General features: G+C 32.2%; 2 protein-coding genes and 1 long non-coding RNA gene across 6 annotated transcripts; 1 reads left to right on the forward strand and 2 right to left on the reverse strand.

Annotated features, from left to right (window-relative positions):
- Window positions 1-218: 218 nt before the first annotated feature.
- On the reverse strand, window positions 219-1,401 carry LOC107359097 (uncharacterized). The gene is made up of 3 exons (XR_001568014.2): window positions 1,259-1,401; window positions 831-1,140; window positions 219-733 (listed from the first exon to the last, which is right to left on the reverse strand). It is a non-coding gene; the product is annotated as an uncharacterized LOC107359097 (long non-coding RNA).
- Window positions 1,279-6,479, forward strand: LOC107359094 (chitin deacetylase 8). Of its 2 annotated transcripts, none has more exons than XM_015925543.3 (6): window positions 1,279-1,475; window positions 3,878-4,339; window positions 4,446-4,575; window positions 4,705-4,824; window positions 4,884-5,056; window positions 5,127-6,479. In XM_015925543.3, the coding sequence occupies exons 1-6, from the start codon at window positions 1,433-1,435 to the stop codon at window positions 6,101-6,103; spliced, it is 1,905 nt and encodes a 634-aa protein (XP_015781029.1). In that variant the 5' UTR covers window positions 1,279-1,432; the 3' UTR covers window positions 6,104-6,479. The 2 variants fall into 2 exon arrangements, with proteins under 2 accessions (XP_015781029.1, XP_089123243.1); XM_089267117.1 differs by lacking the exon at window positions 1,279-1,475 and adding an exon at window positions 1,568-1,754.
- A 46-nt stretch (window positions 6,480-6,525) lies between these two features.
- LOC107359093 (equilibrative nucleobase transporter 1) lies at window positions 6,526-13,623 on the reverse strand. Of its 3 annotated transcripts, none has more exons than XM_025162904.2 (7): window positions 13,270-13,623; window positions 12,250-12,563; window positions 10,477-10,697; window positions 9,953-9,999; window positions 8,064-9,204; window positions 7,209-7,329; window positions 6,526-7,134 (listed from the first exon to the last, which is right to left on the reverse strand). In XM_025162904.2, the coding sequence occupies exons 2-7, from the start codon at window positions 12,556-12,558 to the stop codon at window positions 7,009-7,011; spliced, it is 1,965 nt and encodes a 654-aa protein (XP_025018672.2). In that variant the 5' UTR covers window positions 12,559-12,563; window positions 13,270-13,623; the 3' UTR covers window positions 6,526-7,008. The 3 variants fall into 3 exon arrangements, with proteins under 3 accessions (XP_025018672.2, XP_015781028.2, XP_015781027.2); XM_015925542.3 differs by lacking the exon at window positions 13,270-13,623 and having other exon boundaries at window positions 6,526-6,908; window positions 6,977-7,134; window positions 12,250-13,135; XM_015925541.3 differs by lacking the exon at window positions 13,270-13,623 and having other exon boundaries at window positions 12,250-13,135.
- Window positions 13,624-14,745: the final 1,122 nt, after the last annotated feature.

Genomic DNA, 14,745 nt, shown 5'->3' on the forward strand with positions numbered 1-14,745 from the left:
GTGCATGAAGAAAGATTAATTTATATGAAAGTAAAATAAAGTCTTGACATGAGTTGTAATACATCATTTTATGTGACATTCCTGTTCACCTTGAATAAAGCCTTATTTTTATCTTTTTATCAATAATTAAGCACCATAATGACATTAAATTTACGATTGCTACGATTCCAATCAAAAAGCGAACTAATTTCCAATTCCAAAAAGATTACAAAAGGTAATCAAGGAAAATATCATTATATTTTAGCAATAAATACGACAAAAAGAGGGATTCATTAGTTACAATTGAATTTTCATATTGCTTTTCAGTCGAGAAAACATTCCTTGGCCAAGTAATATCTGAATTTGGAGAAACTTGAGTGATGAATTGATGGTATCGGCCAATTTAACTATTTACATCAACGAATGAGGTTATTCAATAGGAGCATCATTCTTGTCCGAAAGTAAATCCCAAAGCTTTGAATGGGAATAAGCTTTGATGATGTGAAGCTTTCGCAGTTGTTGGTATGAATTGAATAATAATGGAAAGTGTGAGCTTGGCTTGGCTTGACTTGGGTTGGCTGAGATTGGCTTGAAAAACGTCAACTAAACCCGTCTTTAGAAATTGTGATAAAATTGATGATATTGCAGTTGTGGATCAACAATCAAGGCAGTGAAGATGGGTTTGCTCCTGATATGGTGTGGATATATATCTGTTTGGAGTGAAGATGAAGAAAAAAACTTTAAGAGGAGTAAGCTGAAATGAAAGAAGAATAAAGACAAAGATGAAGATAAATAATGAGAAAAAAGAAGGCGTCATTAACTAGTGATCTGATGACCTAGATTAACTTTACCTGTATCTGTAACAGGCCACGTTCGAAGCTTTCTTACTGCATCTTATAACATCTTTCTTCTCTCTTCACCGCCTTAATTTCTTTCTTTAACATGATGTCTCCTTACCTTTCCTTCTTCTTGGGAACAACAACGATAATGTCCCAAGCAAAATGTTATTAGTCCTTTCCAGTTGCTGCCCAGTACGGAATAACATTAAATTCATTTCAATTTAGTGGTTTTCCAAATTTATTTGCTTGTCAGTTTCTTCCTGTATCATCACCGCCATCATAATCATCGCCAGCTTTCTTTGTCCCAATATTAAACAAAAAACTTGAGGGAATAAAGTTAACATTGTATCATCAAAACCATCACCAAAATATTCACAAAAGCTGTGAATGTAACCTTTTTATTTTTGTGGTAAAACAAAGACACAAACAATTATACATACCTTTTGGACAAAAAACTAGTTATTCCAAGCTAATTTGCCAGCAGCAACCACAGTCCCATGGCTGTACGATAAACAAGGATTTAATTTGTAATTAAAAGTTGATTTTAAAAACGACAATAATTTAAGTTAAACTAAATCCAATCTTTTCATTCGACTGTGAACAACTGCCAAGAAATGAAAACTGCCATATTTCTTATTCTTGTCACATTACTCATCGGTAAGTTGACTCATTTTTTCCATTACCCAATTTGTTTACTTTTACAATGGCGTCTATTGTTTATACTGTGATTTCAATTGATCTCCTTTTTAACCACTCATTTTAAATTATCGGACTACCAAATAACAGTTAATTAAATGTGTTGTTATTATATGTGTACCAACAATAAAATCAATTAATAGTGTAAATTTGATTTGATGTTTTTATGGATCCACCAGTTTGAGACGTTTTTACCTGCGTCGGCTTTCAATTTTTGGTTTGGCAAAAAATCTTGTTTGGGTGAACGTTAATTTACTCTTTTCTAATTGATTAATTTTGGTGCAATTTCTTCACTTAACATCATTTAATTACGCCCGATTAATTAACTTAAAATTTTGTGCTTCTCGTCATCTGTATCATGTATTTATTTGGAATAGTAGTGTAGATAACAGTGAAGACTAAAGACCGTTTGTTGGAAGAACCAGATAACTCAATCATGTGTGATTTTATTTGAGTAGGAAGATGAGAAGAGGAAAAACCTAAAATTCTGATGTTGGCTTCAAAAAATCTCCTGTTAAACGACACTGATTTAATTTCAAGCCTTTTTTATCATCTATCCCGTTCTTTGAATAGTGTTTTTGTTGATAAAAAATAGACAAACCAATGCGACAGGTTTATTTCAAAAGTAAAGTGCCCGTGTCCCAATAGCAAGCAGCTTTAGTACAACATGAAACCGCTATTATTGCATTAGAAGTAACAAACCCGTTAAACCCTTTTATTTGTCGATTAAGTTCACATGTCAAGCTTATAAATCAAGAAGCTTATTTTAACATGTTATTTACTTGTATAATTTGGTGGAGCAGATTACGCTTTAATGAGCTTAAAATTTGTGCATCTAACCAATGATGAACTTTAAAGTAAATCAGATTCAACAATCGTTCCATACTTTTCTTGGTTCAATATTTGGTCAAACTCACTCTACTTTGACTTTTCATGATACGTATCAATATCATTATCCTTATTAACTTGTTTACAATATCAATTGAGCAAAAATTGTAATAATCAAATTGGCATGACACGGAAGCAACGTTTGATACTAATAGCCAAATCTTATCCCTGATGTCCATCAGATGCGTAATACCGGCCACTTAACTGTATTACCTCATCTGATCGTCTTAATTACGTTATATGTGATCAAATTTCCGTTTAAAATGTGTTAATTAGTGTTAACAATTTTGTTTTACACGGAAAACAAATTAAACAATAATTTGGTTTGGAACATCTTTTTTCTTCTCATTCTTTCCATTCTTAACTCTTGATCATTAGACTGATTTTTGCTACTGATTGAAATTTCAATCTCTTTTCAGGTAATTCAGTTGTTTAACTTAACTATTTTTAGATTGCCAGCTCAACTATTAGAAACAATCAACTGTTTTATTCTTGATGAAAACTTTGCTTGTTCCCAACAAGTCAAGTAAACCCACAATTATAAGGTCATCTTAATTGTACCAATCAACACACATTTTCATACAATTTAACATTCAACATCAATGAATTTTCAACCTTTAATGACTTTAATATCATAAATATACATTACTCTTAATATGACACAATTTATTTGATCCTTAAATATTCAAGTAAACGATCAAGTTTGTTGAGATGAAATTTTCTGAAAGATCAAGTTCGATGATTTTCAAGTTGATCATCTTTATAAGGATTTGCTTCGACAATTTAAACCCGAATTGTGTTTAAACTATTCTTTAATTGTTTACAATATTGCGATATATCAACAATTAGTAAAATCGATGAAGCTTTTCATTTTGATTTTCAATTGCAAAAGTCTCACTTGATATTAGTTCATGAATAAATTTAAATCAATTATTTAGAATGAAAAAGTCGCAAAATTTCATCAAGTAAACCCATTTTTTCATTAATCAATTGAATTAAAATCTTTAAGAAATTAGCTCAAAAATTTTAATTCTAATGATTTAATTAAGGTTATATTCAATGATTAATCCAAACTTCCGCAAAAATGCTGTAACTTTGCTATTGATTTGCCATAATTAAAATTACCTGGTCAAGTCATTAATTTCCTCTTTTGTCATAATAATAATAATAATCAAATGATCAAATTGAAAATTGTGAATTCAATTTTCTCTGTTCTCTCATTTAAACCTGTTTACGTTTTTTGTTTTCAAATAGTTTGATTATTATCATTTGATCCTTTTGATAATAATGAATCTTTAGCTTCTAAATTGCTATTATATTTAGCAGAATCCTTCAATCAATTGAATTTCATTGTTATATTATTATACACCCGACAATACAATGTTCAGTAAACGCTATTAACTTCCGTAAATGCCGATCATTTTGTTACATATGATTGTATTAAATTTCCGTATTCTATTTATTTCTATCGACAGGTCAAACATGGGGACAAGGTCGACGAGCACCACAATCTGGTAGTCAACCAAATAGTCGTCGATCTCAAGTTCCATCACCACCTTCATCGACCCCTGCACCGCCTCCATCACGAGGAGTTTCACGTAATAAACCCGAGGAACCAGAGGAAAGTGAAGATGGCGATGATCAAGCTCCATTTGCTTGTCCAAGATCAGATGGACTTTACGCTGATCCCAGTAATTGTAAAAGATTTTACCTTTGCGGTGCTTACCATGCATACTCACAAGCCTGTCCACCTTCACTTTATTTTGATGACAAGCTTAAATTTTGTACTTTTAAAACTGCTTCCTTGATTTGTGGTCCAGTTGAAGAAGATCCAGAAGAAAAATTTTCAACAAATCAAGAAAAATTGACCATTTGTAATAAGCAAACTTGTCAGCTTCCAAATTGTTTTTGCTCTGATGAAGGAACAACCATTCCAGGTATTTACCATTTTATCATCGGCTGTCATTTTAATTGTATTTTATGAAATGATCTTTCAGATTAGAGCGACAAATATTTTCTAATATACATTTTCTTTTCTTTTAGGATCATTGCCAGTATCACAAGTTCCTCAATTTATTCTGCTCAGTTTCAGTGGAGCTGTTAATGAACTTGTCTTTGATCCTTACAAGAAGATTCTTGGTTACAGTGGCAAATATTCAACCGCCCAATCAAGGTGAATTTATTTTAAAATCATACTCAAAGCTTGAATTGAGAGTCTCAATGGTTCTGTTATCCTTTTGTTGTTCCGTTTATTGCAATAATTATGTGTGTTCAAAAATATTAAACATGATTTATCTTTTAGGAATAATCCAAATGGATGTGGAATCAAATCAACCTTTTTCATCAATCATGAATATGCCAATTATGCAGAAATTCAATGGCTCGCTGCACAGGGACACGAAATTGGACTTCATACAATCACGTAAGCCATAAAAGGTAATTGATCAAATTTGTATTGAATAAATTTGTATCTCTTTGTAGTCATAGAACACCCGAAACATGGTGGACTGATCGTGCCAACTATTCTCAATGGGCTGAAGAAGTTATTGGAATGAGAGAAATACTTCTTAAATTTGCCAATGGAGGAGTTACCACAAACGGAGTCCTTACAAGGGACAATATTGTCGGCCATCGTGGACCTTACTTTAAACCTGGTAATAACCTAGTAACTTGAAAAAAACTAGTGAAGCAAAATGGTTAAAATTTAATTTCTATTCTTATCAGGTGGCGATGCAATGTTTGAAATGTTACATGATTTTGGTTTAATGTACGACTCTACGATTGTTGCTCCTCGAAGTCCTGTACCCATTTGGCCCTTCACATTTGATCATCGTCAACCATTTGACTGTTCAAACAATGCTGCCAACAATAATAATGGAGGCAATGGTCAATCTGGAAGTTCATCTTCTGAAGGAAGAGCAGACATTCTTAATTCTGATGGACGAAATGGACGAGGACCACCACCAGGAACTCCTCAAAGGCAGAAACGATCAACTCATCTTTTGGATAGATCCAAACGTTCCTCACCTTATCTTGGTCGGCCTCTTAAATGTCCAACCAAAGCTTATCCAGGACTCTGGGAAATTCCAATCAACCCATATTTCAATGAATTTAATACATGTCATCACTTGGATCAATGTGTTTTCCCATCGGCTGATGAAACAGATGATGGATCAGACATAGTCGACTTCCTAACAGACAACTTTAATCGCCATTATTCAACTAATCGTGCACCATTCCAATTGAATTTCCATGTTACCTGGTTCACCTCTAAAACCAAGGTTCGAGCCTTGAACAAATTTATCGAGCAAACATTAAAGGACCACAAGGATGTTTACTTTGTCACCTTCCAACAATTGATTTCCTGGATGAAAGATCCTCAACCTTTGGGCACTTGGAGTCCTAAATGTGAAGAGCCCAAGTCTGGAGCCTGTAATCGTCCCCATACTTGTGTCGTTAAACACTATCTCGATAAGAATGGTGAAGCAGCTACAGCTGATGAAGCTGTTCGATCAGACACTCGATATATGCCAATTTGCCATCCAACCTCGTGCCCATCTCAATATCCATGGTATGGTAACCATGCTGGCTCTACTCGTAATTTCAAAACAATTATGGCTTTAGTCGATGAAGCACTTGGAGCTGATGGAAACGATAATAATAACAATAGCTCAAATAATAACTCAACACAATCAGCTTAATTAAATTTGATTTTTTTGTTTAGACAAAACTACAGCACACGATTACAATTGATGTATGAAGATGATTGACTAGTAAAAAAAGTTCTTCGCTATAAACTGTTAAATTTTCCGTCGATACTTGAAACTCAGTGCATTAGATGCTTGACTTTCTCAAATAATTACCTGATGCTGATCATAAACAATCAATGTTATTGGATCACCATTTTGGGTACGAATTTTAAAAAACAAACTCAATATTTTCTTGTAATTTTTCATTCTTATACACACTTCATGATCACTTCATTGATCATTGTTTTTTTTATAAAAACTATTTTTTATAGTTTTCATTCACCTTCTATTTAATTACAAATAAAAACAATAATTAGTTATAACTGAAGACACGTTTCATTGTTTATTGATTATAATGAGAGAGTCGTAACAAGTTTACATTTCAGCCTTAAGATTTATTTTAATTTTTTGGCAATAAGTTTTTAATTAGCACAATACAAATAACAATTAATATTTATATCAAATTTGGAAATTAATAAATAGATAAATGTTAAAATTTCAAAATATTTATAAAAAACAAACACATCGTACTTTGTACACGCCACTGGAAGTACAATGCAATAAGTAGCAACCCTTGAAAACCTTTAAGATTGTCAAGTTTAATTACTATTAGCCATTTGATTAGTGAAAAACAAAATGGGTTAAATATTAACAAGGAGCAACAAAGGTTGAGGTCAACAATTGTTTTGGCTTTAGTTAAATTACAAGATGAAATAATGAAAATTCAAATGATTATTGAAAGTTGATGGTTTAGGACCTATTGGTGAATAGCAAGAGAGAAAGGTTAGAGACTTGAAAGCACTAAAATTGATTTTGCTATTTTACCCTGATCACCAGTGATTAATAAGCGTTCAAAATTAACTTTGAGCGAGAATCAACTGTCTTTCTTCCTTTTCCAGCAACCGTTTCTGTAGTCTTCTTGATGCAAGATGAAGGGGATTTAAAAACGCCAAAACAGTGCAAACACAATTGAATAGGTTGACCTGAAAATAAGATTGATAAACGAAATTAGACTTCGAATAATTTTAACTTTTTTTATCGATTAGATTTGACTTACCCATAAAGCACATTCAGGTGAACTCGCCTCCCAAATGAAAAGAGGAAACTGTAATAATGAGATAATTGCTCCAAAGGTGCTCATAATACCAAGTAATCGAGCGAAATGGTCACCAGGAAACCTGTTAATGGACATTAGAGGAATCGGTTAGCAAGCATACAAACCAACTACATATTCATTTTTGATTTTTATTCATTCAATTGTTTTCAAATTTCTAGTAAATGGTTGAAATTAAAAAATTATGAACTGATGTTGTGTTACACCAAATATACGAGTAATCAATGTGTTCTATGTGTTAATTAAGATATAAATGTTTCTAAAAGCTTTGGAAATTGGGAAAACTGAATTGCAATACGATAATCAAGATTCAAGACTAAAGACTATAAGAAAATTAATTTCAATGCCGCAAAAAGCAGTCATTTACTGTTGATCTTTACTATTCTCCTGTTAACGCTCTGATTATTCTGTTTAATAGTGTTTGTATAATATAAATTTTACAGACAACAGGGAAAATGTTGAAAATGATAGAAAAGAAAAGGTCATAGTTTTTCCTTATTTAAATGACTATCAAAATTTTGATTAAACATTGACCTTATGATTGAGTAATGTCCATGTGATTTCTGAAATTTCATTCAGCATTAAAACAATTTTAAGGGTTGGCCAGAAAAAATATATATGAGCTCAATTTACATGGGATTAGGTATTTGAAATGAACACAATAATAACAAAACAGAATATAATTTAAAGAATAGGTCTATTGAAACAAATGCACCATTGTCAAAAGATTGAATTTGGTAGACTTATTCTGATGAAATTAAGTTTGTTTCGTTAAAATAAGTAAAATTGTGTAGTTACCTTATTCTTAAGAAAGCTGAGGCAACAGCGACGAGGAAAGAACGTAGAAAGGTTATGAAAAGTATCGATATATAAATGGCAAGTGGAGTATTAAAGAATCGACAAGCCAAAATTCCTGCTAAAGTTGCTGTCGTGAACATCATGGGCCAGAAGCCTGAATTAATACGTTTTAATTTCCTTTCTAGTGGATCTGCGACTAAATCTGCTTGGTTAACTTGATAGTCCATCCAAAATCCAGCTAAAGGAGCTATGGCAAGAGACAGTATTTGAATGAGACCATAAATTTTAGTAAAGTTGCCTGCAACCACTGCATCATGGGTAACACGATTTAACCAAAGATTCATGGATCCAACATACATAATCATGTATGTTATAAGCCAAGAGAACCACCATTGATGAAGAAGGAAGGCTAAAGAGAAGAGTGAAACTTTCAATGGAACTGGTGGTGGTGAAACACCAGGGTTTGGTGTAACTGTTGACGGAGATAATGATGAAGGTGAACCATCAACTGATGAGGTTGGCGTCGTTGCTCCTGTTGTAACAGTCGATGTCGTTGAAATGTGTGAAAGGTTACCTAAACTATCATCGTCAGATCCATGAGAAACATAAGCTAAATTATCTGCTTCATAGGTAGTCCTTTGAGGAATGGGTAGACCTGAAGAAAGTTTATTTGGAATCTCTATGGATGGAGATAGAGATGATGTGGTTGATGAAAATGATGAAAATACTTTGCGTCCCGTTGAAGGACTTTTCAGGGAACGAAATTTTTCTAATGTAACTGGACCGGTAATATTTTTCTCATAATATTTACGATTTCCGGTAAAGGTTAAGGCAAGCTTAGAACCAGATAGATCATCCTCTTTGATAACAGTTGAAGGTAATAAGAAAAAGGTTGCTGGTAACATGGCAAGACTTAATAGTACAAGGGTAAAGCTGGTCCAATAGAAAGATAATCCAGCGTCAAACATAAATTTAAGAATGACAAAAGTGAACGCTGACGCACTGAAAGCTCCACTATAGAAGGTAATTACAGATGATCGCTGTTTTGGAAATAGATTGGCTATTTGCATATTGGCAATTCGAAGAGGAACGCCACCGAGGCATAGAAGTATAACTGATGGAAATATCAAGTATGATCGAGCTAAGAAGAGGCCAACAAAGGATTAATATCATATGAGGTTGATAAAAGATGAAACACTCAACAGTGAAATATTGCATTAAGGTTAAACAGATTGATTGAAATTGTTTAGAAGTAACGTTTGTTTGGTAATTTAAGTTATAAATTATTCAACTCAAAAAAGCACAATTAATTAACTAATAATTAAACAAAAATAAAGCATAAATTAATAATAATCACTATAGACAAAGGGTTCACCAACAAGCCATTGTCACAGAGTAACATTGTTACAATATCGGCTGGAAGGAGTTAGTTGCTATTAAAACACAGCGGGTTTTCAGCTGAAACCAGATATTGATGATCTAATTGTTTGAAATATTGTTACTAAAACATCTTATTCAAATTGTGGTTGCTGTAGGCCTAAGATTATAAATAAAATCTGGTTACATAATGAACGTGCTTCTTTGTACGAGATTATTAAATCTTGAATAATCTAAGACAAGACTGGATTTATCATTTCATGTGCATCAATCTGGATCAACAATCTTTGACAATACTTTCAACACCCAAAAATGTTGAGCCTTTAATCAAGACAATATTTTGTCTAAAAGAGTAACCAACAAGCCAAGAAAACGGCCTTTATGTTGTCAATTTTTTTCTTATTCTGTCATTTTTATAGTCAAACAATCAAACTAACAATATTGTGATTGTTGACTTTCAACAGTCAAAGACGAAAAACATCATCAAGAAAACAAATTGAAAAGCAACTTACCTCTTGAGGTGAAACAAAGTAAAATACTACCAAGTGTTAAAAACGCACTGTCAATGAGAAGAGTACAATTTTATTATTAACATTATTAACCACAATCAATTATAATGATTTATCACGAACCATTTACATAAATAAGCTGAAATACATAAAAGGTATAATCTAAATTGTTACTTTAAAAACAAATAAATCACTAAATTGGCAGTAAAATTGTTTCATTGACTATCAATAAGCAAACCAAACGAAGCCGTTTAAAGGTATAAATGCAATTTACAGTTTTGCACTTTCCTAGCAAATCAAATTCAATTTATTTACTTAATAAAATGAATTCCTTGAATTCCCAAACAATCAAGAAATGGGTAAATTTAACATTATGATACCAACTCAACCAAATTTTCACCTAAAAATGTAAGCATCAATGAAACAAACCCAATAACTCTATGCATTAATTGTAAAGATGGAAGTCTAAAATCACCTTAAAATGATCATTTTAAAATAGATTGTGATTAGTTAAATTGATTACTCACTTGATCAAGAGACGAACCCTTCTCAAGCCCCATTTGTCAAGCAAAAAGCCCCAAACAAAGGCAGTAAAGCCATTGAAAAAGGTTCCAACAGTGAAAGCTAAATTTAAAACACGATCCTGAGTTGCACAGGTTTTGCTTGTAATTGTTAATGTTGATGGCGTTGGTGTTGATGACAGAGAAGATATTATTGATGATAAGCGTGTTGAATTATCAGTCAGATCCTAAATAAATGAGAATCAATAAATTGTTGATAAATAATGAGCCTGAAAAACAACAAATGAATCCATAAAATGTATCAACAAGAAACGTAAAGCTTCCATGAAAACATTGGCAGAAAATTTCACTCCATTAGCCATTCACACTAATTATATTGTAATTTGCAAGCAATTCTGATCAAAATATGAATGTAAATTGTTCTAGAAATTTGCTTTTCCATGTAAATAATCAACTAATTTTCTCGATTCAATGTTAATATTAGCAACAATTGGTAACCAGAATTGATTGTCGATCAAGTTAAATGTAACCAAATTGTTGCAAAAATTGTCAGGAAACAACATTAACAGTAATTAAGGTTACAAAAGATTCGTACTGATTCTGAATGATTAAATCGACATTGACCATGAAAATAGAACAGAAAAACAAACATTTTTACTTTCACCAAACAAATAAACCTGAAACAGTGAATCTAAATCAACAATCTCCGTCCAACAATCAGTAAATCATCGGAAAATGAAAAACAGCAAAATCTTTAGGATAAACTGAGAAAACCTGAAAACTAAGTCAACAATTAGTGTTTATTTTAAATCAGTAAATTGATTAGAAATCGAGATATTTGATTGTTGACAATGAATCAAGCAAAATGAGCTTTTGTCTCTCATCAACTATTAATTGAACAATTGAATCAAATGTTGACTGTTTAGTCCTTGTAACTGTTGGACCTGCTGAGGTGATCAACCGAGTACAGAAATCAGTGATTTATTAATAAATGCTGAACCGTTTTAGGAGAGAATGAAATTTAGTTAATTTGACAATTAACCTTCAAATTAATATTTAAAGGTTCCGGGTTTGCCTTCAAATGGTTTAAAATGTTCAATTTTGAACAATAAAAAAACAAACTCAAATCTTCGGAGAAATGTGTTTTTTTGCAAGACTTGACTTCAACTGATATTGCAATCATTATCACCTTCACAATTAGATGAATTGTGAACACTTCCAGGTATCGGTCATTTATCTGATTCTGTTGATTTAAATAGTTAAACATTGAAAAGGTCATTTCCTTTACTCGTCTCATTATCGTCAGGCCTTCATTGGATTTTCAATTTTACAAGTTGTTACACAAAAAAGTTAATTGCTTCCTTAATTATGCAAAATTTACACTTTTTTCCGTTACAATTTATATCATGAAATTGACAAAATCTTGTTGATTTTACAAATGATTGCAAATGTCGACTAATTTTATCAATTTGTTTGAATTGTTTACTTCCATAGTTTTGGGTATTTTCAAGGTTTGGTTCAACTTGATTTGAATACTTAATTACTGATGAATACACAGTTGCTCTGGTTTGATCAATGGAATCTGATTTGATAGAATTCTGTTTTCCAACGTCAGTTAGGTTCAACTTGAGGACAATTTAGAATGAGATTGGAATAACAATTAGTGTGAATTCCGGAAATAGTGAAATTAAAGTGTCTCATTGAATTTTGTGGAAATGAGTGAGAATGAATTTTTGGGAAATTGAGTGAAAATAAGTGAAAGTTGATCAATTTACATACTTGGTTGGTGTAAAAGACGCTTGAAACATTTGATGATGTTATTAATGATGATTGGGTTGATGGTGGCATTAAATTGTTGTGTGTTTCAAAGGGAAGATATTCAATTGTTGAATAGTTTTGCAAAATGCTTGGAATCATTGGAATATGAATGTCTGAATTTACGGGTAAATCACAAAGGTTTTCAAAAACACCTTCTTCTTTAAGCATGTAATTCAATGCAGACCAACCGAGAATGCTTCCAGTGAAAATTAGATTCTCCATTAATCCAACAATTAGTATTAACCATTTTTTCCAACTCGGAGTCTTCATGATAACTTGATGAACCCAAAACAATTGATTAGTGAAAACAAAACAAAAACAAAAACAAGATGAGGTTGATTAGATCACAATTGATAGTAAAGACACTTTGCACTGGTCAATAGTTGGATGAGTTTGGGTTGATGTTAAATTGATCGTTAGTTGATGGTTGGTTGGTGATTAGCTAAATGACAAGATAAACTGAAATTAATATGAGTTTTGTGTTCACACAAAACCCTTTTTATCAACTACAAAATCATATGGTGGATGATTAATATCGCTATTTATTAAAGAAGGAGTTGATAACAAAATATAACAATTGGTGATTTCACTTTTTTCAATCATTTTTTTTTTGTTATTACTTTATGTATCACAACTCAATGGTTTCCCATTGACCTAGGCTTTAACCAGCTGAATAGAGGAAGGTGGTTTTTTGAGAAGAGGGAGGGAATTGAAGCCCACAGGTTGAGGATTGAAATCACAGGTAACCATGTCTATCAGAGGAAACTTAATCTTGGAAGATGAGAGAGAAAGAGAGAGAAGATGAGGACGGGGAATACACGAGGTGTATTACAGTGTCAACTGTATTGCATTTGAAAAAAAGTGGATATGTTATGGTAATGAAGAGGTTGATGAAAAGAGAGAGAGAGAGAGAGTGAGGAAAAAAGGAGGAGAGATGATGACAAGAGGAGGGAAATGACTAAGATACTTGGATATACTTACATTATAACAATTAAATGTATCACAATTAAGAAAGTGGGTGGCAAGGTTTAATCGTGGCTAAGGTGGAGATTGTCCTTGTAGGCAAAGCAAGACTGGATGGAGAGACTGTCAATTGTTGAGTTTAAATTGTAATAATGATTAACTAGCCTAATGAAGGACTTGATTTGTGTATGTACATACAGTTAACAGTGTCTGTGACAGTCAAACAATTCAAGACAAGTTAGTTAATCACAAAAAAAACAATACAAATTGACAAAAACCAATTGTTGTTTACCCGTGTTTCTTTGCTAGCTTAATCAACAGATTTACTGGGAATAACAAGTTGAATTTAAACTCTATGTTGACGCGCTCATTGTGATTTGATTAATAATTAGCGAGTAATCATTAAAATCGTGTGAAACTTATTGTCATCAGTATAATCATCGGCCTCTTGTCATAATCATTTGCAAGCTATTATTGGTAAATTAATTAACCATTTCACTGCATCTTTTTTTTCACTGATCAAACCTTGAATTACTTGGTTATCCAAATTTATTTTTCCCGTAGTTCAATAGGTTTTTAGCCAACTAGCTTTATTATTAATCAGTGAACATTTATTTTGATTTAATTAGTAGGTATGCAAATTATATTGTAATTGTTTTCTGTGACAAAAGTAAAAATTAGATTCAAGATATGTTGATGGGAAAGTTAAACCAGAGAAACCCATTTTCAGTCAGAGATCTTTGGTTGTCATTGTAATTGTTTTGATAATGACTTTAATGAAATGACTGGATTTGGTGGTCAACAGTTTGCTTTGATTATCTGGATTGAAGGTAATAAAGGTAATCTCCGAAATCAGTTGTTCATGAAGAAGATGAAGATGAAGGTTTCCTTGCGGAGAGGGAAATACTGCTTTTTAATGATTGACAATAGAGATGAAAAAATCGGAAAGTTGATTGTAGTATGAATGACGATTTCTTGAAGGTTTACACGAAAAGGTAATTGCCATTGGATAAGAGATTCCCATAATTGAATTGAAACTCCATAATCATTATTTAGAGCCATTATTGTCAGTAAATTAGCGTTGAAATGATAATAACAATGATAAACCCATGTTGAACCCAATCCACTCTAACCATAGCAAAAAAATGTCTTCAAACTCCTTGTCCTTCAAGACTAGCCTTTTGGGTACAAATCTTGGACATTGCCAATGTTTATTATCATTTCCTTGTTTACATTCCCTGGTTATATCATTTAAATTACACAAGAAATTTAACCAACACCCAAATAAATTGCCATTTCAAATTTATTTCACCAAATTTGAAGCAAAAAACGCCGATTGACAATTTAAAGTGACACGCAATGGATAATTGCTGCGATTAGAGTTGAAATACGCAAATAAATCATTATCAACTCAAACAGTTGAACTGATATAATTAAGCTGTCATACAAAAACCACATTTAACAATAAAAACAAAAGCTCGACAAGAAACATTG

This window comes from Tetranychus urticae, chromosome 1 (genome assembly GCF_039701765.1).
Source record: "Tetranychus urticae isolate SD_2017Ah chromosome 1, NJAU_TeUrti_SD_1.0, whole genome shotgun sequence".
Lineage (NCBI taxonomy): Eukaryota > Metazoa > Arthropoda > Arachnida > Trombidiformes > Tetranychidae > Tetranychus > Tetranychus urticae.